This window comes from Salarias fasciatus, chromosome 23 (genome assembly GCF_902148845.1).
Source record: "Salarias fasciatus chromosome 23, fSalaFa1.1, whole genome shotgun sequence".
NCBI classification, from domain to species: domain Eukaryota; kingdom Metazoa; phylum Chordata; class Actinopteri; order Blenniiformes; family Blenniidae; genus Salarias; species Salarias fasciatus.
The window spans coordinates 14,598,192-14,625,832 of NC_043766.1; the positions used below are offsets into that span (position 1 = coordinate 14,598,192).

The window sequence follows — 27,641 nt, forward strand, 5'->3', positions numbered from 1 at the left end:
CATGGCTGGTAAACTGGAGATCTTAGAACTACATGAGTTGCCTTGAAATTGTGTCATATACAACAATAATTTCTAAGTCACTCTCTCTCCTTTTGCTTGCCTGTATCTTTGCAAATGGAACAGTATTTGGTCAAATGGTACCGTATATTAGATTCTTCTTTGTTTTTGCTTCTTCCTTTTAGGATTTTTAAATTTCACCACATTATAGACATAATCTAAAAAACATTGAAAATGCAGTATCTTACACATTATAACAAAACATTTATTCTATCAATCAAATGGAAAAAAAAATGCTTCACACTAAAAAACTACTTGCTTATTCTTTGAGGCATACTTACTGGTCAATTATATTAGATGTTTTTTGTAAAACTTCTGAACTTGCAATGACCCACATTTGCTTGCATCGAAGATGCACCATTAATTTAAGTTTTCTGTGATATTAAAACTTTGCATCAGTCAGTGGTAGATAAAAGTCTTCTGGACAATTCTGCACTCAAATAAAACACCTTTATATTAATAAAGTAAATCTATTTATGTAACAAAAACTTACCAAAAAAAAAATGAAATTGTTTTTTTGTTGCAAAGTGGGATTGTGCAATCAGTGAGTCAGTGCACGTCAAGTCAAGTCAAAGTCAAAGTGAATCAATTCTGCTGAACATACAAAACAGAGTGGAATTAAAATTTCATCTCAAATTTCACAAATACAGTGTGTAGACATACAGTATATCACCCCAAAAATGTAAAAATGAACACAGACAAAATATCTCACTCAAAAATAGAGATACGAATAAGAAAATAGTGAATAGTGGTGAAGAAAAATGTAAAACAGCTTAAGACACATTAGATATCAAAGTTAGAAATTGTTAAATGTGCAATATACGATACAGTGAAACCTCAGAAAAGCTTTTTGTCACTTTGGTTCATGTGTATGAAATGTGCATAGGACCTCACTGAGGTCAGGTGATTGGTGGGACTTGAAGTAGAGGCCACCACAGGAGCAGAAAGTCTTTTGAAGCGACTCAAGATCAGAGTTCAGTAAACAGGTAACTTTTCTTAATTTTTATAAATGTCATGAATGATATGACTCCTGCTCGAGTTGAAGGGAAAAACCCTTCATTTCATTGTAGAAAGCAGATAGCCGTCCCCTCTGAGCCTGGTTCTGAAAAGGTTTCTTCTTTTTAAAAAGGGATATTTCCTTTCCACAGTTGCCTACGCGTCTTCATGTGGACGTGTTGGGTTTCTTCTGCAAAAGCAGCCCACAAGTGACTATGTTATATTTGGCGCTTTATGAAGAAGGCTGAATTGAAATGAATTGACTGAATGTAGCTGTAATGCTCCTCCTCACCAGAAGGGGGCGACCAACAGTTTGTTACGGCGTATTGAGCGGATATGTCGTCATCCCATGGTCCCCGTAAGAAATGTGTTTACTGACGTCTTGTTCATGCTCGCTCTGCTCAGGTAGGCTGCATGTTGCAGATGTAAGTGGATGTATTTGTGGTATTTCGGCGCGGATAGAATAAAGTGGAACACGCGTCCGCGGGGAGACAGACAGGCTCCGGACCCCGGCGCAGTATCGCCTCTCACCGGTTAGTTTCATGTTTTTGGTGTGAGTTGTGTTCGCAGAGGTCAATGCCAGAGATTTTTGATTGAAATCAAACTTCACATCTCGCCATACAATGTTGACAATGGTCTTTAATTCAGTTTTTAATTCACCAACACAGTGGGCACGCATTGTGTCAGAAAGTTGTGTCTGCAGTCAGGAGGGAAAGCTGAAGGAAACCCAACCCAAAATGTTCCAGTAATGCACAAAAAAATTGTGTTCATGGCTTATTATACTCAACGTGGAACAAATTGCTAAAAAGAATGAGTTTCAAAGTTTGAAATGTTCCTCTCAAACTGAAGAATAAGCTCCAGTTTCTGTATGATCAGTATTCCTAAATCTGCAGCTGTTTACAATAAAACAGCGTAGAGAAACTTAAAGCCCTGCTTCGTCATCACTTGTCTGTTGTTTTGGTGGGGTCGTGACCTTTTGCATCAAAAGCTGGAGCCAGCTCAGGATGTTCACGTCAAAGAGCCATACAACACATTCTCTGTCACCCTGGACCAACTATTTGGGACGATTCATGTAAAGACGATTATTGTTTATGGTCTATTAAAAAACTGACATACTCAGGCTTTCTAAGGGCTAAAATATTCCAGGAGTTAAATTCTTCTTAAAACACATTAACATAGTTTGTAACGTGACACATGGTTGCGCTCCTAGTTGAAATGCAAACTCAGAAGACAGGATTTTTCTTAACCTATACATCAACCTAAGCTAGGTATTGATCAGTGATTTAATGTTGACAGATCAGGTCTGTACCAGATAATCACATCTGAAGCTAAACATTAATTTAAACACTGTTTGACAATTTTCTTCTGCAGATGACAGCGCGCTCTCTGGGGTCCAGTCATCATGCTTCCCTGGGCGGGTAAAGACTTTCTGGTGCGCATACGGTTTTTCTGGAGACCTCTCTTCCAGGGCCGCTACCTGCTGCTCACCAACACCCTGAGCGGAGGAGTCATGCTGGGACTCGGTGATATCCTGCAACAGAGCCGTGAGAACCGCAGAAACCCAGAAAGAATCAGAGACTGGAAGAGAACAGGTGAGAAGGAAAGAACCGCGTTGAAAGAACTCGGTTCACTTTAAAGGCTATTAAGGTATTTCTCATCATAATCCAACTTTTTAATATATTGGCTGTTTTTTAGTTTGCTTAAGTGACTGTATAATAACGCACTGTGAGCACAGGCAAGTGAGTATTTTGAGCATTTTTATGCATATTTACACATTTTCCCAAACGATATAAAACATTTTCAGAGGGTTGCAGCATGCATGAAATTTTACATAATGACAGAACTACCACACATTTTGTCACAGAAAGTCAACAGGGTCATAAGGAATGCATTGAGGAAAAAAAGATGCTAAGTAACTGCAAAGATTAATTTAAAAAAAAAATCTGAAACTAAAAGATACCTTTTGTCCTCCAGTGCTGGCATGTCCCAGACCTGTAGCCTCTACTTATGGAGTGTCCATAAGTAGAAGTTCAGTTCTCACATGTCTCACAGACATGGTGAAGGTAAGGAAGGCTGAAGTCCCACCACCATTGAACAAGACACATATGTTGACTTGTGAAGACAAGGCCAAGAAATATTTGAAGACAGGTTTTTCTGTTTCATAAAGTGATGAAATGAGAGTGACTCTTCGATTCAAACGTCTTTAAGTTCGATTTGGGGTTCTAGTGTGGGAAGGTATCATTAAAGATGAGCTAGTTGGAACTTTTTGAGCTGAAGATGGCCTTAAAATCAACTCCTAGAACTATTGATAGTTTTTAGAGGACACTTTCTTCAAGCAGGTTTGTAGAAACAAGCATCTTTCAAGAAAACCATGATTTTCATGCAGAACAGTGCTGCATCACAGACATCAAACTCTGATGGCTTGCCAGTATGGGCCTTAAGGATGACAGGAACTTGGCACGTTCTCCTTCGTGAAGTAACTTAAACCCTGTTGAGAACTTGTAGGCTTTTCTGAATAGCAGATTACCACGAAGGACAACAGCACACCTCTGTACACCTCTGTCTGGGAGGCTGTGGCTGATCGTGAACAGATACAGAAACTGGCTCCATGGACGGAAAGCTTAGACAGGTGTTGAAATTAATTCTAAAAAAAACAAACACAAAAAACCCCTTGAATTTCCCAGCCTGGGATTAATAAAGTAACTCTCTACTCTACTCTTAACAATGGCAAGTGGTCAGATTTTTATTTATTTATTCAACCTAAATATCAGAAATGTTCATTTTTAAAGTTTCTGTTTGTTAATTATTTTCACTTTTAACATATGGAAATTAACAAGTGATCTGGGAAAATATAATTTGTTCTAATTATCTTTCTATTGTATTTAACATTGAAAGCTACATTTGCATGTTGTTTTGATTAAATATGTTTTTGTGCTGTGTGAGATAAATATAAATCTAAACTGTCTCAGACATTTGTGTGCCCAGTAATATTTAGTGTCATCCTTTATTTAGCTTTGTAACTGTTGAATAATCCCAAATGTAGCAGTTTTGAAATATAGTTTTATTACATCCATCCAAACATTCGATATAAAATATAGATGTCACTTCTCTTTCGTCACTGTAAAATATCTGTGGAGAAACCAGTGTGGCCTGAGTAAAGCTTTGCCTTAAACTGACAGTTCTCCACATGGGAGACACATGCTTTAATGTGGGTTATCTGTCTCAGCTGCTCGAGCCATGTGTTGGCAGAGTAACATGCAGTGAGATGTGTGTTCTCAGTCCATCAGACTGGATGCAACCAGCTCCTCAGCAGGGGTTCACTCTGAGCCATCACATTGCTACCAGTTCTCTGCAAATAATGCTACAGCCATTTTTCAAATTCAGTTTGTTTGCTTTCAATCTAAACAAACCTGCCAACTAAGGCAATAAAGCTGAATTTGTCATGTGGATTTTACAAAAAAAGGAACGCGCGAGTGTGTGCTTAGCCACGTCTGAACATGAAAACCTCAAGTCTCTCCGACTCTGGCTTTAAACTGCAAAGCAGCATTATGCTTTTAACTCATTTAGACCTTTGCATTACTTGTAAAACCAGCTGCGCTATTTTTTTTCCTGTTAGTTGATAGCAGTAAGATTTCTTTTCCTCGTATGTTTTCTGTCAACCAAGATGTATTTCATGAGCCATGGCTCCTGAAAACCAAGACATCAAAAACACTCCTATCCTTTCAGCACTGAAAGGAAAACACATTAACATACAAATTTTATTGGATTACCGTGTTTGTATTTGTGCAATATTATATTTTGCTTGCCATTGTTGAACAAGTCGGCTGGTGCTCTGCTTCCATGTTTGCATTGGGCCGTATTCTGGAATCACCTGCTTTTCAGTGTTGGGAACTCTGGTTCCTGACGGCGTTAAGGATTGACGTGTTTGGACTTGGCGTCGTTAAACCTCAGAAATAACAAAAGAATATCAAGCTGCCCCTTATCCTGGGTGCAGTCTGACCTGTCTGTGAAACACCTATATCACATGCCTAATTTGCCTAATTTGTTCAGGAAACAGATATTGTGAATAGTGAAGATATAATAATAAATACAACAAAGAAACCATAGTTTCTTTAACACCTTATGAAAACTGAGCTACAACAGAGAACAGAGAAGTTATGAATAAGATTAAACTGAGTGAAAAAAACAGACCCAATAAAATTAAGATGCATCATTAAAAAATATAATCTTTTTGTCATAACCAAACTAAATATACAGAAATGAAGTGAATCGTTGAAGAATTTTTTTGAAGTAATTTATTTTAGATAATTATGGCCTCAGCTTAAAAAAAACATCTGATTTTATGAATAGTATTTTTCTAAGGTACTGTTTATTACTTATAAATTAAAGTTTTAAGAATATGACTTACTGCTTGAATATTAATGGACACAAAATTGAAATTATTTATTAAGAAATTGAAATTTTGCAGTACTTTTGGATAAGTGATAAGTGTTACCAATCGCATTTACAAACACAGAGATTTCATATCAAGGCTTATATTTGTGTTAGTGATGCTAATTAGGCACACATATGAAATTATGTTTTTGGAAGTGACTTAAAAGAAAACAGCTTGAAACTCTCTGGTCTGTTCTCATTAAAAGTGTAACAGGGTCAAAAACGGAATGAAATGTAAACCTGAAATGAGTATTTTGTAAAAAGCAAACAAACAAACAAACAAAGCAATAGGATCTGTTTGTTAAAATCATGAACTCTGCTTTTCTCTTTCACCCTGAAGGGCGCATGTTTGCGGTCGGCTGCTCCATGGGTCCTCTGCTGCACTACTGGTACAGCTGGCTGGACAGAGTGTATGTGGGAAAAGCTGTAAACACCTTGAGCAAGAAGGTCCTGGTGGACCAGATGGTCGCCTCACCAACACTGGGCATGTGGTATTTTTTAGGTGAGAATGAGTTTATCAAATCCAATCAGAGATTTCCCTGTTCCTGCAATGCATACATTTTTGTTTGTTTGTTTTGTTTTGTTTTTTTTCCGGATTTATCACATGCAAGGAATTGAATATTGAGTCAGTAGTTGCACATGAAGGCTTGAGCGATCACATCACAGACTATCCGCACATATTTCCTCATCAAATGTGGATGGGAGTTCAAAGGTAGTCCGCAATAGCCTCATGTGTCGTTACTGCTCTAGTCTGTCATCTTATCGGAGGTGTTCTAATGAAACGCGGCGCTGACGCACATCCGACAAATGACTGTGGTTTATGGCAGGAATGGACCTTATGGAGGGACGCTCTTTATCAGAAGGATGGGCAGAGTTCAAAGAAAAGTTCTGGGAATTTTATAAGGTGAGTACATCAGCTGTGTAGCAGCAGATCAGCGCAAACGGAGACACTTTACCACCTCTTTAAACTCTGGGCATATGTTATGTAGAATCACACCAGCTTGTATATCTTTTACATCAAACGGTTCGACAGTGCAGCTATCGAGCTTGTTCTGCTCTCGCAGTTGGAAAGAGAAGGGACTGTCCGCCGCCTTGAGCCGAAGCTCCATTACCATCATCTTTGGACATAGTTCAGGATGTCAGTGTGGCATGTGGACACTCCTCTGGGAAGTCTTTATCTCATGTGAGGAGGAAGCAGCACAAACAACAAACACGTGTGGAGAGAACGAAACGGTTCCACCCAAGTTTATGATCATCTGATTTTTTTTTTTTTTGTTTGTCATGTATTTGATGCACGTGATACTCACTCGTCAATCTGACACCAATGAAACACTTCTTCTAGTCTATATAGCAGACATGGCCGACTGCATCTGCATGGAAAAAAGGCAAATCAGGCTTTGAAGCACACTGTACTCCATTACAAAAATAGAGAAAACAGTTTTCTCTCACGAAAAAAGGCAGAACGTAACCACACAGAGTAATCCTGTTAATTTCTTCAAAGTAAGACAGTAGGTCAGGGTTTGAAGGGACAATTCAATTTACTCCTAAATACAAAAATAGGAATGCTTTTCAGTTGTGTAGGTTAGTTCCTACTTTTACCTGTTACTGCATGCTTTGCAGATATAGTGTCGTATAGATTTGTTTTAGCCTTATTTTGGAGTTTTTTGACGTTTGAATGCAATATGAAACCACACTACACAATGGAACAGAAAAAAAGCATGTGCGCTTTAGGTTTTTAATGTAATTTAACGCTTTCTGTTCTACAAAAGACACATTGCAAATAAATAATTTAATCAAATTTGATGTCAGGCCTCAGAGTTGGTTTCACATATGCTCTCTCGTAGTGATAAAATGATTTTCACAACATTTTTAAAACCGTCTCATGTTGTGTTTTGCTTGGAGAAGCTCTTGGTTGTCGTCCATGTCATGTCAGATTTATAAGGAGTAACCAGTGCAGATCCAGCCTCCTGTTGCCAGCCTGCTCCTCTGCTTCGGCCGTTCATTATGTTAATTTTTCATCCCGCTCAGCCAACAAAGCGAGCCGATCCCCTCTTGCCAGCTCTGTTTACACTGTGTAATCTGTCTGTGCTGTTCTGGCTGGCAGGCGGACTGGTGCGTTTGGCCCGCTGCACAGATGATCAACTTCTACTTCCTCTCGCCCAAATTTCGAGTCGTGTACATCAACTTCATCACTTTGGGATGGGACACCTACCTCTCCTACCTCAAACACAGAGTAAGTGTTTCTCACCGTCACCTAAAGTCACAAGCCTCTCAACATTTCGGCGACACTTTATTTTGCTTTGTGTTTAAAATGTACTGGTGACATGAACTGAAAGATATTTAAAGAATAAGTAATCAGGAGATTATTGAACACATTTGCTGCACATTTATTATTGTGCCTCTGTGACATTAACCATCCAGTGCTTTACTTTTAAAATGATTGTTTCAGCATGGAGAAGGATTTCAGAGGTTCTCCACCTTCCTTAATCCTCAAATACTTTCTCAAAGCTCCTGAGAGTGTTTGGGCTTGTTAACCTCGGTAGTACGAAAACACATTTCTGTCTGACTCAGTAGTTGCAAAACATCCCCAGACTTAAGAGCTGATCCACAGTATCCAGAGACACTCTCCTCTCCATCTGCTCGCTCAACACCACAGCCATCGGTGATTTTTCAGTCTCTAAACTGAAGTCTTTTTTCCATCATCTGCAGTGAGTTTGCTCAGCTACTTTGCCTGAGCTCACTTTGATAACTTTCAGTATTGCTATTAGCATAACAGTGCGTTCCATGGATGTTGTACCAGTGTGTGACTCTTTTTAAAATATCTCTCACACCTCACCTTGTGTTCCTCAACTTGTTCTTCAGCCTGAAAAGTGAAGTCAGATTGATCATGCCGTTACTGCTGTGTTGACAGGAGGACGACCAGAATGCTGAGATCTCATCAGACAGCAGCGTTCAGGATGCGCAGAACAAAACGCTCCCGCCGCCGGAGCCCCTTCAGGAGAAAGCCTAGAGTCAGAGGTCATCCTCAGCTGTGAAATCCTTCACTGGCAAAAGACACTGTGCAGTTTTTTGTGTTTTTGGACTTCGTCCCTCTCCTGTATAAATGCTGCAAGACTGTGGCGTGCATACATCGGTTTAAATCTTTTTATTTCCCCTCCCTTTAAATGGACCACTTATATTGATCAGAGGAGGTGATGATGTTTGAGCTGAAGCGCTGACTGTGTTTGAATACTTTGTATGTTTTTGTTTCTGAGTCGTGTGCACTCCTGGATGTCTGTTCAGGGAAGAAAAGCTGTTTCACTGCCCTCGGCCGTTGCACTTTGAAATCTGAAAATGCATTGTCCAGTTGGTAAACGTAGTTGAAGTTGGAAACTGATTATGATTCTGAATGTGTGTGTTTGTGTGTGTGAGTGTATTTGAGTGGCTGAATTTAGCAACAGACCAAGCTATCCTGTGTAAGCTTTGCCTTAAAACATAGTACCACATTTGTTTGCATACCAAATGACCTTTACTTATTTAAATTTTCCGTATGTGGTACGTTTCAAATGATGCATGATGATTGTGATTACTGTTCCATTGAAAGCTGTTAGAATTTATCATAAGATGCAGAACTATGCATGAGAACTCGATCCCTGTAAGATTAACTGTAGAATTGACCTAATACACTGTGTGTCATACCAGCTAATTTAAAAATGAGGCAGCTTTGGTGATTTATCTGTCCATTCGATAATACAACAAACAGTGTATATTGTTGGTATTTATCCAACATGTGCTCTGGTGCTGTGTTCATTCTCATTCAACATTAATTATTTGACTCTATGATTGTCGTCACAGAGGTATCTGAGTATTTTGATTTGACTTATTTGCTGGTTTGTGTTGCTAATTATTGAAATATGTAATTTAAAGAGATGGATTAAATACATCAATGAAACAACGACTTTCTTCTTGTAATTCACACCGACCACCAGTTCTGCTCCTGCAGAGGTTTTTCTCATCCTCAAGCTTCATAAACCTTAGAAACCTCAGCAAGCAAAGAGAAAACACAATAGAAAACTCCTTGTATCCACAATTAGCTTTCCGATGTAAAATCCATCTGCAGTGATGCTGCTATGCATTTCAAAAAGGAGAGGATGAAAAAAGGTTTTTAAGGTTCAGTTTCATTTGACTCCAAAATTAATGAGCTCAGATTATGTTTTTATTTACTCACAGTTGTTAGAAAATTTGGTTGAATTCACTTGAATTTGCACTTACCACCTCTGGACAAAGCTGCATAGAAGACACGGGTATGAATGGACAGTAATGCATTGCTGTGAACAACACAAACAGTAAAAGAAATGGGCAGTATCGCTGCTTCATGCGCAACAGGAAACCTGAGCGCAAGTGAGTGAAGGTTACTGTCACAAGTCATTTCTGGAGTGAAAATTGTGTTCTGCAGCTGTCAGTAGGAGGGATGGAGCTTAAGGCAAATACACCTTGATTAAATATTGACTGTCATTGATATGTTTCAGCCTGTATTCAGAGCGCTCCACCTCGGACATTCAATACATCCTGCAGTCAAGGATGTCATCTGTGTGCGTTTGAATTTCACTGATATGACAGCGAGCCCATTTCCTCTCCCAGCATGACTGCAGCGATGTGCCTCATTCGCGTCCTGGTGCTCCTGTCAGCAGTGACAGTTTGCAGTGGTAAGTTTCCACGTTTCATTTCGACCTGTTGAAGCTGTGTGCTCTGTATGTTTAAGACTTGTAGTGTTACGTCAAAATCTTATATGTATATGCACATTTCTGCAAACAGGAAATGACCCACTTCAAGAGACGGTATGAGCGCAGTGTGTCTGTGGTGAAGCTCACTGGTTTTTTATGCTCTACACACTGGCTCAAAGTTATAGTTGAGGTCAGGAATACGTCAAACGTTGGACTGCATGCGTCGAACCTTTGACCTATTGAATGTCCGATTATAAATGACCATTACTGCAACTTTTTGTTTTAATAAGGTTAAAATTGCTAACTGCTAAGGTTGAAGTGTCTCAGGTAAGGTCAGGGCAGGGTTAATTTGTAAATATTTAATCACGCTGCTGATCCTGAATTGAACCTGCTGCTGTCTGCTTCTTGAAAGCAAATGTACACAACGCCCGCTTTTTGTCTGCAGTGCTCGTGAACACAAATCATTAGACAGACTATTGATTCTGCTTTGTAAAAAACTCACTCCAAAACCAACAATGCCAATTGGATCTGAAGAGACACTTCCTTAATACCACAAAAGGTCTTTCGTCAAAAGACAAATCAATGTATAGATTAAGGAAGCTGATTATTATTATTATAACTTAATGGGACTTCCTAAATAATCAGCTTTTGATCATATCACACCATCTTTTCAGTTAGATTTCCCAAATGTTTTAAAACCAGTGTTCTTAATGCTCAGTCAGTTGTTGATTGTTTGAATTGAGTGCTCTAAACAAGTTAACTGTGTCTGTCCCATTAAGTCCACAGGACATGGGATCTGTGGTGTCCAGAGAGACGTTCTGATTTGTGTGACTACAGAACAGTTTCATTTGAACAAACCAGAAAAGACAGCATGCTTTATTTTGATCATATTCTTCTTTCCGAATGCATAAATCATTCTGTGTGTCTCCATACCCAGGTATTTCCAGCACTGAAGCATGTCTGTTCTTAATGCTTGCCTTCCGATGACTTTACAGTCTGTAAGCTTCCACTGCATATTAACTAACTCAGTTTTAACCCTTTGACAGACATTTCTCCTGATTCTCTGAAGCTTTCAGTGAAATTATAAACTGTAGATAGAAGTCTTTCACCTCAATTTGACAGTTTTTTTTTCAGAAATTGATCTACAATTTTGAAGTGAATTTCTTTTTGCTATTTATTTGCTTGCCCATCTCATTTTCTGAGAGACTCCTCTGAAATGTGTTTTATATACCTGCTACACACACACACATATATATATATATATATATATATATATATATATATATATATATATAAATATATATATATATATATATATATATATATATATATATATATATATATATATATATATATATATATATATATATATATATATATATATATATATCCTGCTGCCACAAAAAGCATAATTGACTGGCAGTTTGTTTTTTTGTTGGTATCACTCACTTTTCCATGTGCAGCTGTTTTATTTATTTATTTATTTAAAGATGTATTGGTGCCAAATTTAAAATAATAATTATGAATAGGTGGAAAATTGTTAACATGTTCATTTGTGCATTAATGGATCAAAAATGTTTTCAGTCATTGTGTCTTGCATTATTATTATTATTATTATTATTATTATTATGATTATTATTATTATTATTATTATTATTATTATTATTATTATTATTATTATTATTATCTAGATTACAGAAATTGTTCAAACCTTTGGAGTTATTGTTGAATTTAGTATCATACCCATATATCAGTTATTTGTAATACATTTTGAAACCTTTGAAACTGTTTTAAAATCCATTAAATAATCAATGAATTTGCACCACTTCCTAATTATGTTCCCATTTTCCCGTCTTCATTGACTTTTGACCGAATGCACAAGATTCAACTGTGGGACCTCATAAAGTAGTAGTAAAAGCCATGCTGGAAGAATATATGTATTTTGTTCTGACACTTAGTGGAAATTTATATATTTATGTATATTTAAATTATATTTAATTGTATTTAATTTACATTTGTTATTATTATCTGTTATCATTATTATATTGTACATACCGTATGTCTTCTGTCATAAATGTATATTTAATTTATATCTGTTTGTATCTGTTATTTCATTATATCTGCCTTAAACTTATATTTGAATTATTCTAAATTTTTCTGTGTATGGTTGGGCTTTGTAAATGTTCACATTTCACATTGTATTCTATTTATATTTATTTTGTCTGTGCTGCTGGAACACTGCAATTTCCCTCTGTGGGACAAATAAAGGACTTTCAATTCAATTGAATTCAGTTCAATTTAATTTAATTCAATTCGAATTAAGAAAAAAAGTATTCAATTGTAATATAACCTTTGCTAAATATCTGCTCACCTTTGACATAATCTCGTTAAACCAAGTGAATTGTATTGAAAACTAAGAAACACCTAAACTTATGACAGAAAAAAAAGAATATGAACGTAAAAAGCAACTGTTATTTTTTTTCTTTATTTTTTTCAAATCTGAATCTGACCTCCTATCCGAGTGCCGTCTCATGAAACTGTAATGTAGTCTGATGTGTTAATCTGCAGAACAAACACACTCCATCCTCTTGCTGTACAAGCTACTCTGTTTGGTACCAACTTTAAACACAGTAAAATCATTTTAAAATAGATTTGATCCCAAGGTCACCTCGACTTTCAGATAAAAATCTGAAGTATTAAAAGTAAAGTAGCCATTTGTTTTTAAACCTGTTAGGGGGCCCACTCAGCTTATCTTATCTTTATCAGATGTGAATGATTTGAATCAGCACATAGTGGTTCATGCTGTTTCTCTTTTCAGGCGGCAGCACTCCCTCTGGAGCGACAACGGAGGCTCCCACAAGCGCCGCACACCTCACCACTCCAGCTACATTCACCACTGCGCAAACCGCCACCAGCACGCCACAGCTTCAGACAACAATACCCAAAACACAAAAGACTACCAGAGCAGTCACTTCAGCCTCAGCTTCAGCACAAACATCCGACAGGACGGAGAGGACTGAGCCCAGCACGCGCTCTATGAACACAACAACAGTGCAGACATCAGAGGAGGTTACTCGACGTTCCACACTTTCAGCTGCATCAAACTCGACGGATGTTCCTGTTGCAGCTACACAAACAAACACAACTAACTCAGGTTAGATGAGTTTTTTGTAAAATATTACAAAGTTTAACCCAAGACAGGAAGTAGTATTTTTGTGAGAAAATTGAATGCCACTCGACAGCATTGGAGCATCTAGCTGAGCTGTAGAATTCATTAGAAAAGCTTGTTCTAGGATGTCAAAGCTAAAATCATAATTATTGAGTTCCTGTGAAAATGGCTCACACTGATCATCTTAGATTTTTCTTTCGAAAAGAAGTGAAGTGCATGAAGAATTTTGGTTTAATAGACATGGTTTCATCGCTGTGGTGGCTTGGGTGATGACAAGGTTGTTTGTCATTGTTCAGCAGATTATGTGGGGCTGCAGTTGTTTCTCAGGGTTAGGGTTAAGGTTGAGTCACTTCTTCTTTCAAACTGGTAACTTCCTGTCAGTTCCAGGCTGCATTCAGCAGCGGTGGTCTGAGAATTCCTGGTGAGAATCTGGACGCTCCTGTATGGAGTGAGCTTCCTGCGTTTACCTGGGTTTTCTTTTAGTACTCTGGTTTACTACCACAGTACGAGTGCATGTGCTCAGTGTTACTGGTGACTCTTAATTAACCACAGGTGTGAATGTGAATATGTGTGTTTGTTGTGAGATGAGCCAATGAAACATAGAGAGTGTACGTTTCCCCTTTGCATGGAGTCAGCTTGGATCAGATCTATCCCTAAAAGGTGTATAGATAAATCAGTTACCGTAGTTTTATTTAATTCTCCCCAAAAGACGTTTTGGAAAATCACATGTATTGTGTTTTTTCTGTCACTTTCAGCTCCTTCACCAGACTGGGAAAAGAGCGACTTGCTGGCAAACCCCGGCCTTGTGGCTGTAATTTGCATGTTCTGTTTCATCGTTGCGCTTATGATGGTGGTCGCCGCAGTAAAATGTATTCAGTCACCCAGAGCCAACTTTGAGCGGCTGGAAGATGTGCCCCTGGTGAGTCAGAAACCGTGACACACTGCACTGCACATCATAACAGGTCGTTCTTCCATCCTGGTACATAGCTCCTAGGCTATAGATGCAACTGAAAGTTTCGTAATTTAATTACATTAAGGTAATATTTCTTGATGACAACTAATCAAATATCAAAATATTCTGTTACTTTAAAACAGTGAAGATTACATCCAAATTTTATTTTAGTTTCTGTCAATCAGCCTTTGCTGATTCCCAAATGTCTGCCAATTAGTTCAATATGTGAGGAAACACTGCATTTTCTGCAAGAAAATTAATTTTCTGTGAATGTTTTCTCCCTGTTAGCAGCATCATAATCTCTAAAACAATCTCCTTCATGTTTTGAAGGCCACTTGATTTGTCAGCCACTGGTTGTAGTTGAAGCTCGAATATTATAAACCTTCTGGCCATCTTCATGTAAGCACTGTTAGGATATACACATTCTTTTGCAGATTTGTTCATCTACATCATTGTAGTTTTGCAGATTTGATCTGCAGATTTTTAATCATTTTTGCATCTACGTTCACGATTAAACAGTATATGTGAATTTCCTTCAAGAAAGCTGGCGCTAATAAACAAACAGATTTATAGTAAGTGCTAGGATGAAGTATTTTCTGGTGTGTGTGACATATCAAGTGTTTCTGCCAGCATGTGGCAACACTTACTAATTTTAGGATTAAAAACTCGAGACCTGCAGTCTCATACACTAGTGAGTAAGCTGTCAAACCTGAAAGGTCATGGCAGGTACATCAGTTTCGCTTTTCCATTTTCCTTACTTCCTCAACAGTCAGCAAAGTAGAATGCGGGATTTTCATTTACAATAGAGAGAAATCAAATTTTCATTCCAAGAAAAAGCGCCCACGTAACAGTGCGCGGTGAGCCAAGCATGTCATGACTAAGATATTTTTGTTGGCATGAAAGCTTATCATTAACGCTGCATCAGTGCGTCAGCGGCTATTCACACACCGTCATCATCCTGGAGTCTTCAGATAGTGCTCCAGGTGAACGTGCAGACAAGACACAAGCTAGTTACGACTTGAGCAAACAGGTCCGATGCCACAGCTTTCCTAGGGATTTAAATTCATGCATGTGAATAAAGTGATAGATTCATATCTTCAGTGCGATGCACTGTAATACGACCCACTTCCCTCGTCATAATGTACTTTTTGTTGTGGGTAATTTCCACAGAAAATGAAACTGTTGAAAGTGGAAAGGTTAAAGATTAACTTTGTTTCACAACTGTAGTTGCAGTAAAAGTCTCTCAGGACATTGTGCTGCATTCAAACGAAGTGTACTTTACCTCAATGGATAGAGCATCATACCCAATGAAACACCAGCTATATGATACAAAAACAGCAGATTCTGCGAAATAGATGATAGCACAAGATGACTTAAAGATAACTAGCAGTGTTAATAAATTACAAAAAAGTGCAACTGTATGACCAAAGTGCTCCTAGTCACCAAAAACAAGATCTGCACTTATTGACTATTTTCTGCAGCTTTGATATTTATGATATTGTTAATAATTTAATGTTTTGCCAAGAGGGGCTTAAGAGCCTTTAGAAATGGTGAGTAATTATAAAGAGTAAAAAGAACCATCCCTTAAAAAACAGAAACTCCAGAAAACACATTTTATTTTCAAATATATCAAAAATGTATCAGTCTTACTGCTTGATTAACTTGTTATCAGTACATTTGTTTTCTTCAAAGTGTGAATCGTGCAAAAATTCCTTCAACAATTGTTCATTTTTTTAGGTTTTATGGAATAATTTTGGCATTATTGCATGAAATTGATCAAGTTTGAGCAAGGCACAAAGAAATCTGCTGTGGTAAAACACATTCTGACTGAGTATTTTGAAAAAAAACCCCATTATTATTATTATTTTTTTTTTTACTTTTTGTGTGTTTTTTTTTTTTTTTTTTTTGTTTTCTTGTGTTTTCAGGGCAAAGTGAGTGAGGATTCTCCCTTTGCTAACTACTCAAAATGAAACAGCGTTTCGCATCAGGCACCAACTTCCAGCAGGACGACAGAATGCTGCACAACTCTGCTGTGTCTGCACAGAAAAACCCACAGACATGTTGTCTCGTCCAGCAGCAAGAGCCACTTTAGGCACACAAAGGGAGAATGTTCTGGGTTTTTTTTCATGCTCATTCCTCTTTACATTCCACTTTTGTCAACGCCCGTGGGAAATTTCTGCCTCAGATTTTTGCCCAACTTTTGTTTTACTTCAACTCATTTAATTTTTGAAACCTGACAAGTCTTGCAATGATGCTTGGCAACTGAGAAAATCAACCTACATTTATTTTATGTTACAAGTTAAGTGAATAGCTTGAAGTGATACAGAAATTACAGGCTGGAAAAAAGTAATACTGCTCGCACCTGAAAATTAATGTACAATTCAAAATCTTACAAAAAGGGAACAAGAAAAAGGTTAAAACTTAAAGCTGTTCTGGAGCAACGGGAGGTTGGTCCAGCCTTGAAAGTGACTGATTCTAATAGGTGTTCTATTTTTTCTGTTTTACTTACAATCCCCAAAGCTTCCTTTGACACAAATTAGTACGATACCCTTGTGAACATCAACTGAGTATTGTAATGTAGAAAGTTGTGTATTCCTATAAAAATTACGAAAAAAAGGCAACAAAAAAATGGAAAAAAGCCAATCATAAAACTTCGAAATGTAGGCTTTTCCTACAGAGAAATTGCTAAGAAAATCAAATTAGGGACAACAGTTTTCTTTACCATCACTTTCCTTTGCAATTATAGACACATGTGCACACATTTATGATGTGAATCTTCAAGCTGAAAATGGTAAACCTTCACATACAGCGAGATGCATGTAAATGCATGTATGTCTGTGTTTGTGTAAAAAAACAAAAAACAAAAAACAAACAAAAAAATATGTGTGTGTGTGTGTACACACACACACACACACACACACACACACACACACACACACACACACACACACACACACACACACACACACATATATATATATATATATATATATATATATATATATATATATATATATATATATATATATATATATATATATACATGCAATACATTCAGCCCAACAGTGTATCTTGTGAGATGGCAAACTGAACAGGAAGTGATAAATTAAAATAAGAAGTAGGCCAGAAACTTGTGGCCAAAGAATAATAGTCACATTTTACACAAGATTATTTCTTCCTCTTATCAAACAAGTCTAACCCAAACTGCAGGAAAGCAGCATTTCTTCCACATTTAATCGCAGCCTGAGGTGAAAATAGTTTTCATTCTTTACATCCACTGGAGAGTCTTTGTGGAAAGCTGCTATTCCACATTGCTTTAGACCAATTACCAGTATTTTGCTTGGTGATGACGATGATAGTTTTTCTGCCAGTCTGGCCATATTTTGCAACTTGTTTATATTTTTCAGGACTTTTCAGAATCAAACTGATTGTCACATAGTTGTATCTGACCGTTCAGACATGTGTACACCTGATTAAAAAATAAAAATCTTCCTCTAAGAATGCTTGCTTCGAGTTATTTTTCTGTAATTGCTGTTCTTGTTGTGAGCCCTGCCTCAAATTACCATGCTCAGGCAGTTGTAATGACGACCCCCGCTCCCCCTTCTTAAACTTGTTGTCTGTCATCTTCAGTCACACTTTAACATGCCAAGCTGCTTCTTGCAGACATCTCGACATCACAGATAAAAGCACTATATCTGTCGGCTTTAATGGAGGGCATGACCGGAAAGGTCAAGACCTGCAGGTCCGGTCACTGTGGTCAAAATAGACAAGTGTTCTGGTGCAACTTTGGCCTGACTCTACTCTGTACCATTCACAGCTGTTTCCTATGAAAACAAACAGAACAACATATGACATACTGACCCATGTTGTTTGCTCTGCCTTTGAAATCTGAGTAATATGTTGTGTGTGAGAAAGCCTGTCAGCTCAAATATTTCTATCTGTTAAGATAAGACATCAAAGGAAAACTGAATAAAATTTGTATGGTATGAGCTTAATCTTTCACTTGAAGTAAGTCATCTTGATGTAAGCTCTCGCTTATTTAATTCTGTGTTAGATCTAAATTTGGCCAACTGACTTTCTGAGAGCCATTGTTTGAAGAAAAACTTTGTCTTACATACTATTTCTGGTCCTTTAACAAATTTGTTGAGCAAATAAATGTCAATATGTAGCCTTGCTGCTTTTGGAAGCAAGAAAATTCTGTGAGAAAAACAGAATGCAAATTAATTTTACATTTTGCCTAAGTGAAAATTCCTGTCATTTTCTCCTTAGCGAGAAGGGAGCGCAGACTGAGCACAGCTGGATGAAGGACAGGCTGCATGCTTCATTTCAAATTTTAAAGGACTGCTGGCATCAATACTGGAACACTGTTAAAGGTGCTTAAAGAGAATACTGATCAAACATTATTATGGAGAACCGCCATGACACACGTGTGCTTTACAGACTCTGTTCTTAACACTCCACAATCTGTCTGCTCTAAAACCTGAGAGAACTTCCTTCACTTTTTTTATTTTCCACCAGGGCCTGATTTTGACACCTGATCATGATCCCTCTGGCACTGTGCATTGCTCTGGTGTATTTGATGAGTTTGAGCCTGTGACTTTATCATCTGCAGAGGATGTGGTTGTCCATATTAAGCCCTCAGATTCCCCCCGAGATGCTGTTCCCCCTCATCTTTTTCTCCAGCACTATTCAGCTTGTCCGTGCTATTATTAACAGCAGTCTGTCCTCTGGTGTTGTCTCTGTATATTTCAAACATGCAATGGTACAATCCCGTCTGAAGAAATCTGGCCTGGATCAGCCTGTCCTGACTAATTTTAGGCCCATCTCCAAGCTGCCCTTTGTTTCTGAAATCTTGGAGAAGGTTGTCTATCCGCAGCTGAAGAGCCATCTGGACAATCACCACATCTTGGAGGTCTTCCAGTCTGGTTTTAAACCTATGCACAGCGTCTACGTGCAGACCTCCCATCCTGGCCTCCCTAGCTACCCTTGCACTTAGATTATTTTAGATTATTTTCATTATTCAAGATTATTTTATCGGTTAATAAATCCTGGAAGGGTCTCACCCCGCCTTACCTCTCTGAGCTGCTTCACTTCTACACTCCTGCTGATCAGCTGCTCCTTGAGGTGTTGAGGTCCAAACGTAAACTCCGAGGGGACAGAGCTTTTCTGTTACAGCTCCAAGTTGTGGAATGAGCTGCCACACTGTGCATCAGACAGGTCCCCTCACTGTCCATTTTTAATAGGGATCTTAAAACACATTTTTATTCAGTAACGCAGCCTGAGACTCTGCTCCTGGTTTTTACTGTCTTATTAAATGTATCGTGTTGTTTTCTTTGTTCCTACTGCATTTTATCTTACACTTTATGTATTTATGACCTTGTACAGCACTTTGTGCCAGCAGCAGTTGTTTTGAAGTGCTATAGAAATAAAGTTGAGTTGAGTTCTAAGTTTGATTAAAAGAAGAATAAGAAGAAGAAAAAGAAGAAGAAGAAGAAGAAGAAGAAGAAGAAGAAGAAGAAGAAGAAGAAGAAGAAGAAGAAGAAGAAGAAACTAGAAGGGAAACGTCTTCATGATGAATAATAACAAACAAAAAACAATAAACCCACTTTAAGGTTGTTTTGTATGTAGGCCATGTTACATATTTCTAACAGAACAGACGTATATAACTTATTTTACTGACCTGGTCCTCAGTCTGGAATCAATGGGGCCCTGAACTCTGAGAGACTTGCTCTAAATGAATGGTTTCACTGCATTATGAGTGACATAACAAACGCAATTACAAGTAAATTTGTCAAATGTGATTTCCTTCCACTTGAGCGGACCTCGTGCGCGGACTTGTAGTTGTTTACGTCTACAGCCACGCCTCCTGTCATGTGATACGTCCTGTTACGTCACGGTGACGGCGAGGCACGCCGCTGAGCGTGCTGCAGAGTTTGAAGTCTGACTCGTTAGTAAGGCAATAAACATGGAAAACGCTGATAAGTGCAAAGGAGCTACCTGACCGGAATCCGCAGAAAACACCTGGCCGAGGGAGTCGGATCTTTTCCTCAGCGGTGAGTGAAACGTCTTTCTTTCAAACTTACCTGAAGACTTAGAAACTGTGATGAGAACACAGGATGCGCTCGTTTTGGAGTAACTTCTTTATCAGACGCGCAGATTTAAACTAAAGAAAAAGTTCAAGATTCAAAACTCAGCTACTGGCGTGTCCAGAAAGGACCGAATTCACCATGAGACTCTCCATTGATTTTAGACTTATAAGAGAAAATGTTAGTGACTCCAAGAAATTGTAAAACCCTCAATATCCCATAGTATTTCTGAATCGCATTGTATTCAGTGAAGCATAAAATACTTACACAACTTATCTCAAAATTTACGAGATCTTTTCTTATAAATACGAGATAGTTTGTGTATATTCTTTCTCTTCAGTGAATGCAATGTCCTTCCGCACGATATTAACAAGGGGGAAAAAACTTTGTGGAAGTCCTTCATTGTATTTGGAAATGCTCCCACATGGACTCGCCCTGCTGTAATATTTGTCCTATAGCAGTGTTTATCCTGGGATCGGTGCAGAATGTATTCAGTGAAACTGTGGCCACTGTTGTGTTGTGTTCTAAGTCAAACAGCAGAAATGTCTCTGTTTAACTGTGGTAATAATTCAGCTGCGTGAGCAAATCAACATGGAATGTATTTCCCCAAAATATTTGTCCTGCTTTTATCTCCTTCCTTCCTCCAGCTTGTGGGCTTCCTTCGTTTTGCCTCTTTAACCCCGACACAGACAGACACAGTCTCTTCATGGTGACACTGACTGATTATTTTCATCCTCTCTGTTTTGCTGAAGAAGAGGAACAAAAAAACATTTTTGGCTAAAAGTGGTTGTGATTTCCTTGCCATCACATCCAACCATATTCACAAAACACAGTATTTTCAAAAAGTATGACGTTTTTTTTAGACTCTTTGTAGTCTTTTTCATAGAGAAAACCTTTTTATTTAAAAAAAAAAAAAAATTGGTTAAGATTTTGTTAAGCTCATGTTGTTTTTGTTAGTTTGTTTCCGAGCATTCCAGCCAGGCCTATGACTATCACAGTGGCAAAGTTTTATCCAATAACCTGTTGAATTCCGTTTTCACTGCATATGTCTGCAGGTTTAGTGACAGATCAAACAGGAGACATGAAAACAGCATTTAACAAAACACATTCCAAAATTATTTTGCTGACATGCATTTATTGACTCAGTGACGTGCACCTTTAAATAACTCATGAAAATACTCTCACACACTTCTATAATGTTGTTATTTTATTTTGTAAAATCAGCTGTTCATTAAGAAAAAAAGAAGAAGACCTTTTTGTTCTATTAAACAGTCAGGATTTCTGACTAAGTTGAGAAGAGGCCATACTGGTTCAGCTGACATTGTTAACACCTGCTAATTTACCTCCACACACACAAAACAGAGTTTCAAATGTCTGCAGCCTTCAGCTGTTTGCCTCGGTTTGATGGACGCTCCGACCTGTCTGTCCTCTGAGGGAACATTGAGGGAATTCCTCATTTTCACTTAGAGCAGTGTTTCTCAATCCTTGGTCCTCGGCCTCATCTGTCCAGCATGTTTTAGATGTTTCCCTCTTCCGACACACCTGATTCAAATGATCTGCTCATCATCAAGATCTGATGAACGTGTTGGAAGAGGGAAACATCTAAAACATGTTGGACTGAGGGACCAGGACAGGGAAACACTGATTTAGAGCATGAAACACACATCTAATCAGAGCCGAGCTTCCAAGCTGTGTCCACTAGATGGCGCCCTGTTGTAGCACTGAGCTGCCTCCTGGCTGCTCTTCTCATCTGCAGACGAGGTTGTTTGATTTGCAAAACCAGTCTAAATCTGTTTTTTTAAGTCTACATGACTCATGAGTAATTTCACAGTAAGATTGCATTTGTCTTCTGAGGATTTGGTGTTGACAGAAATATGAAGGTTTGTTTAAACAAGCATTTGTTTGAGATATATTGAATGTTTTATTCCAGGTGTATACTCTGCTGCTCATGTCTGACAGCTCCGGAGTGTTAACAGATGACTGAATCACAGACTGTACACAGAAAGACATTCATATCTAGGAGCAATGTAGGATCATCAATTAGTCTCACAGACAGCTTTATTTTTTTGACTTTTTTGACTATGGAAGGAAACCCACACACACACACAGCTGGTATTTGAACCTACCTCATTTTGTGCCTCACTGCTGTGAGGTGAGTATGCAAACCACTGCACCACCATGCAGCCCCAAGCAGATGCCATACAAATATAAACATTTTCATTTAGGGCTGTTGGTGTGAAGAAGACAGAAGAGGAAGTTGCACAGCTGCTTGGACGCTCTCTGCTCTCTTTGCCATTGGACATTAAAGTGAAGTCAAACACTGATGGGCACACTGACTCCTACCAACAGTAAACCAAACCAAACAAAGAGTAAGAGCCATCGGTGATAAAAGTGATGGGTAGTTTTACTGCTCTCGATTCAGGAAAAAAATGTAATATTGTAGCACCTACAAATTTAAGCAAGAAAGCAAATGCCCTTAAAAAAGTTATTAGGATGTTTTTTTTATATCCAAATAATGTGACTGTAGAGTTGAGGGATATTTATATTGAGTGAGACATAAAGGTATGAGTGTGGCCAGATGCACTTTTACACATAGGCATATTTTCCAGTGTGTTTCCAGTGTTGGTCTGGTGCATCTTGTTTCGCTCCTTATCAGTTCTGCTTTTTGACAAGCTCTTACTCTACCTAGAGTACATCACAAGAACGATCAGAAGACTCCATGAAGGAAACTCTGTGGTGAAATATTGCAATTACATAGGAAGAAAGCATTCATCATCATTGCAGATGTTACTGTGCTGGAACGATAACCTCATGTCACATTTACCAGCAAATCTTTCAGTGACTTTAGAATTTCACCTTTATTTTTCTTCAACAATATGTAAAAGAATTATTCTCTCTGTGATGTGTTGAGAATCTAAATCAAGCTGATATAATTAGTTGTTTCTGTAAAATAATTCAAAGATGGTTCCTCCTGATCTTGGAGCTTAAAATGAAGAAAAATGCTGAAACTACAGATGAAGTCATTTGAGAAGCCTGTCTTTCTCTCTCACTCCCGCTTTTGTGGCCAGACTACATTGACCAAACACGATTAAAAGTGAGCTTCTAATAATACAGTGAGAAGGGTGGGAGGCATTACCCTCTCACCGGGTTTGGCCACAAATATTGACATACAGAAATATGATTTACTGCACTTCTGTCATTTTTTTTAAATACCTACTTTGTGCGTGTTGACTTCACAATAACAATAAATTTGCAGTATATAGTGCAACCCTAGTATTAAGCATTTTTTTCCACTTTCGAAAGAACAATTTTTAAAAACATAATACAGCCACTGAAATCATTGAAATATGCAATGCAGTATAAATCTACTGTCTCCATTTATCTGTTAAATGACGTGATGACATTTTAGCATATCTACTAGTCGACATTCCTAAAGCACCTGCCTTTAATGAAGGACTAATGAGAGGCGAAACAGGGCTGTATAGTTCACCAATCATGCCCTCAAAGCACACATGTAACTGATGATGAACAGTAATGCCTCTGAAACCCACCGCACAGTAAAGCGGAGTAGGATTTGAGCCACGAGCCAAGAGCTGAGATCCAGGAAGCCAGGCAGAAGGAGGACTTCAGGAGGATTATTATTCCATCAGAGGCAAAGCTTGCAGAAGTGGCCATCTCGGCTTTTTGTGGATGATGTCCTGGTCTGGGGTCCCTCCAGTAGAGCTGGAGGAAGTTAAAGGACAGAGATGTCTGAGCTTCTTTGCACTTTATTCTGCCACCAAGACCTGATAAGGGCAAAGTGTTGAAGAGGATGGATGGATGGATAAAAGATGTAAACACAAGTCTGACTATGAATCTTACCTGCCATGAAACACCACAGAGCAATGTTGCCCAAAAAAGAAACACTTTACTGGTTTTTACATTAATCCTTAAGTCTTTAAGGGTAAATATTTTCAAGCACTGTGTGATACTGGTTGTGTGATACATTTTGCATGAACTATCATCATGATAACTTTTGCACTCTGATGTAAATTGCTTGCCAAAATGAATGTTTTCCCCTGGAGGCTCCACAGTTCCCAACATAGCAGTAAACGCATGTTTGATTTACCGCAAAGAACCTAGTGATTGTATTGTAAACATTGAAAAAGTAGCATTTCGTAATACAATGTTATTGTTAAATAAAATGGATAGAAAGAGTAAAAGCAAGAGGTGTTGATTACTCAAGCAAAATAACTGAGAATCCCTTATTTATGTGACTGTTGACAGGAAAATATGACAAAGCTTTCAATAAAAAACGGGAAATCCCAGTATGCACCGTGCTTTGGTCTTCACTGCAGCTAATTTACTTTTCATCCTCCGCTCACTGACACAGCTCGCCCAGGAAAACCTCTTATTAAGTATGAGCTGTATGTATTCACATCCTGTTCTTTTTGAAAATATCACTTTATTTGCATTTGAGTATGCAGACAATTTTTAAGCTGGCTTACCTATTGAGTGGTGTTTCTGCAGACTTGATAACAGACAAGGAAGCAGAAAAGGAATCAGCTACATGTGGTTTATGAAGAGAAACACAGAAAACCAAACATTTCAGATAATACTGACATTGATTGATGGCAAAAATACATCGTTTTCTAATAACTTTGTTGTCTGGAAAACTGACAGTTGTGCAATACCAGATTTATCTAAAAGGTTTAAGTTGTGTTTTATGATGTTTGTGCAAAACTCGAGCTGAATGGTGGGCAGAAGTGACGATTACGGTCTTAAGAGAAGTTTAATAATTCATGATATTCTGACTCCATCAAACTGAGATGTTGGAGAGCAGCACATTACATCCCCTGGAGCGGCTGCTGTTCATGACGGAAACGTGTCAAAGTTTGTCAAGACAGTGATTTGAAAAGAAAAAAAAAGAAAAATATTTAAATCAAATTAATCAATGGGGAAAGAAATAGAGTATTTGTTTGGGTTTTGATGTTGAAAACAGCTCCAGGATGCTCCATTTGAGGAAGCTTCTGTTAATTTATCACAGCTTTGCTCATCACTGTGAGCCCCAGTTCTGTTGAAGTGTTGAGTTTTCATGTCTCACATGACTCTGAAAGGCCTTTGTAAACCTTTGGCGACATCTTAATGCAGTCACACTTTGAAAGTCACATCAAGTCCCGGTCCTGGAAAGACCACGGTCCTACATGTTTTCAATGTCCAAGATGGACCGGGATTCGGTGCTTCACTTCGGCCCTCCCTTGTAATGATGATGGATTTATGAACATTTTGAACACGTTGCCATTCAAGCACAATTTGTTTTGAAGCTGGAGCATCCTGCATGCTGGTTGGAATTAAGATGAATACAAGAAAAAACAAGGTTGTTGGTTTGTTGAGATGGCCAGAACACAGAAGGGGGCTTTTTTCTTTTTCAGAATTAAAAACTCCTGCTCCAAATTTCAGATCAATAGAATGCTCTGACCTCAGGTTTGTCCTAAAATGTAATTATTGGCAAAACAAAATACACTGAAGATGGAAGTGAACTCTTGCGAGGTTATTTCGTTTCCTTAATAGTCACACCATACGAATGGAAGAATGATAATCTCTGCCAATTTAATCTGGTTTCACAGACAGGACAACATGTTTTGTCACCGCTGTTGAGTGTTGTGCAGTAATTTCTGTTTATTGTGTTGAATTTGATTTCACTACTGCATCATCATCATCTTGTGTGGGCTGACTGCTCTCTGTGAGCGAGACTGGCCGACAGAACAAATCAGTAAATTAAAGTAATAAAATTGTTCTATCAGCTTTACTGACTATATAAAGTAACATTTTAGCCTTTGTGATGCCTCCGGCATGCTAACAGAAGCAAACATGCAACAGCATATGTTAATACCGTGGTTGTGGAATCACAGCAATCTTGAATGTCATTTGAGGAGTGACCTGTGTTATTGTTGTGTAATGTTATGTGCTGTAGCTCCTCTGTTAAACATAAACAAATATATATTCATAAATCCTGTATGTTTGGTACATTTTTACCTCTAGCAGTATGCGTGTTGTAGTACTTATTAATCTTCTGAGAAGCGACAATTTTACACTGAGCTGCTGTTTGTTGTGATCTTCAGTTGGAGGGCAAGAAAGTAGTGATATATAATTCACGGCTTTTCCACAGATGAACCGCTCGCATACTGTGTGGATTTGCTTGCTTTCTTGTACAGGAAAGACCAAACTACTGTCTGTGTGGATACGGCGTACCCAGTGTGCAGCGTGCATTGTAAAGTGGTGTGATCTGTACAGCTTCAGTTGCAAATACACGCTGTGACACACTGAATTCAAGAACAGGTTTTGTGGTTTCCTGCTGAGCCAACAAAACCGAAGGAGAGAAAGATTCATCTTCTGGACAAGAGACATGTGGAGGACTGTTTTTCGCTCCAAGTCAGCAGCACTTGTCTGCCTGAAGATTAACTGATTTAGGAAGCAAAACACAGAACTAATCTAACAAGCATAATGAGATCAAAACTATTATATCACTGGGGAACTATTTACGGCGCATTTCATTTGACAGTATTCCTCATTAAAACTGAAGCACCTCTGTGTATCGACCAAACACTGATCAACCTGTGGTGATTCGTCTTGACACATTGATGCTGCTTTAACGTCGCCTTTCTTCTTGTTCCAGCTGCTGTCTTGCTGTTGCAACAACTCACCATCAGCCATGTCCTTGCACGAGGTAAATTGAATGTCGATTTCACACACACACACACACACACACACACACACACACACACACACACACACACACACACACACACACACCCTCTCTACCTGCCTTATCAAGCCTGTACCTGACTGTATGATGAGCTGTATGTAACATTTAAGCCACAGTGCCACTTTACTGTGGTGCTCTACGTCTTGTCTTCGCTTTCAGTGATGACTGGCTCAGACGTGGGCTGCCGCCGGCTCATAAAAGGTTTATCTTTACTTCAGCGCTTTGTTCACAGTTACTAAAGTCTCCGGGCATGCACACATGCACAGAAGCATACACACACACACACAGGGATGGTTCAAATGCGTTGTGCACGGAAAAGTGAGAAGCATTTCAAACGAGCTTTTGATAATGTCTTTATGCAGAACGGAGAGCTTGCTTCCAGACATTATAATGTAAATATTCTGAAGCAGGCTTTACTGGATACGGAATTTCAAACATTTTTAACAAATAAAAGGGATAAAAAGTTTAAACATTTAACTTTCTGGCCACCAGCTGGAAT

The 27,641-nt window shown here is 38.3% G+C and overlaps 3 protein-coding genes across 3 annotated transcripts in view; all 3 read left to right on the plus strand.

The window, feature by feature from the left end:
- Nucleotides 1–1,428: 1,428 nt before the first annotated feature.
- Nucleotides 1,429–9,404, plus strand: mpv17l2 (MPV17 mitochondrial inner membrane protein like 2). The gene is made up of 6 exons (XM_030083172.1): nt 1,429–1,586; nt 2,425–2,645; nt 5,828–5,989; nt 6,315–6,391; nt 7,592–7,720; nt 8,399–9,404. Exons 2-6 carry the CDS (start codon nt 2,456–2,458, stop codon nt 8,495–8,497), a joined length of 657 nt encoding a protein of 218 aa, XP_029939032.1. The 5' UTR covers nt 1,429–1,586; nt 2,425–2,455; the 3' UTR covers nt 8,498–9,404.
- Nucleotides 9,405–9,989: 585 nt separating this feature from the next.
- Nucleotides 9,990–17,230, plus strand: cist1 (colon, intestine and stomach enriched 1). The gene is made up of 4 exons (XM_030083423.1): nt 9,990–10,172; nt 13,009–13,344; nt 14,115–14,278; nt 16,237–17,230. The coding sequence occupies exons 1-4, from the start codon at nt 10,109–10,111 to the stop codon at nt 16,279–16,281; spliced, it is 609 nt and encodes a 202-aa protein (XP_029939283.1). The 5' UTR covers nt 9,990–10,108; the 3' UTR covers nt 16,282–17,230.
- Nucleotides 17,231–20,300: 3,070 nt separating this feature from the next.
- The window catches only part of LOC115381476 (cAMP-specific 3',5'-cyclic phosphodiesterase 4D-like), a 109,674-nt gene continuing 102,333 nt past the window's right edge, over nt 20,301–27,641 (plus strand). Inside the window, 2 exon segments of the mRNA XM_030082888.1 lie at nt 20,301–20,364; nt 27,053–27,103. Of these exon segments, the coding sequence (XP_029938748.1) occupies nt 27,089–27,103 (15 nt within the window). The 5' untranslated portion in view covers nt 20,301–20,364; nt 27,053–27,088.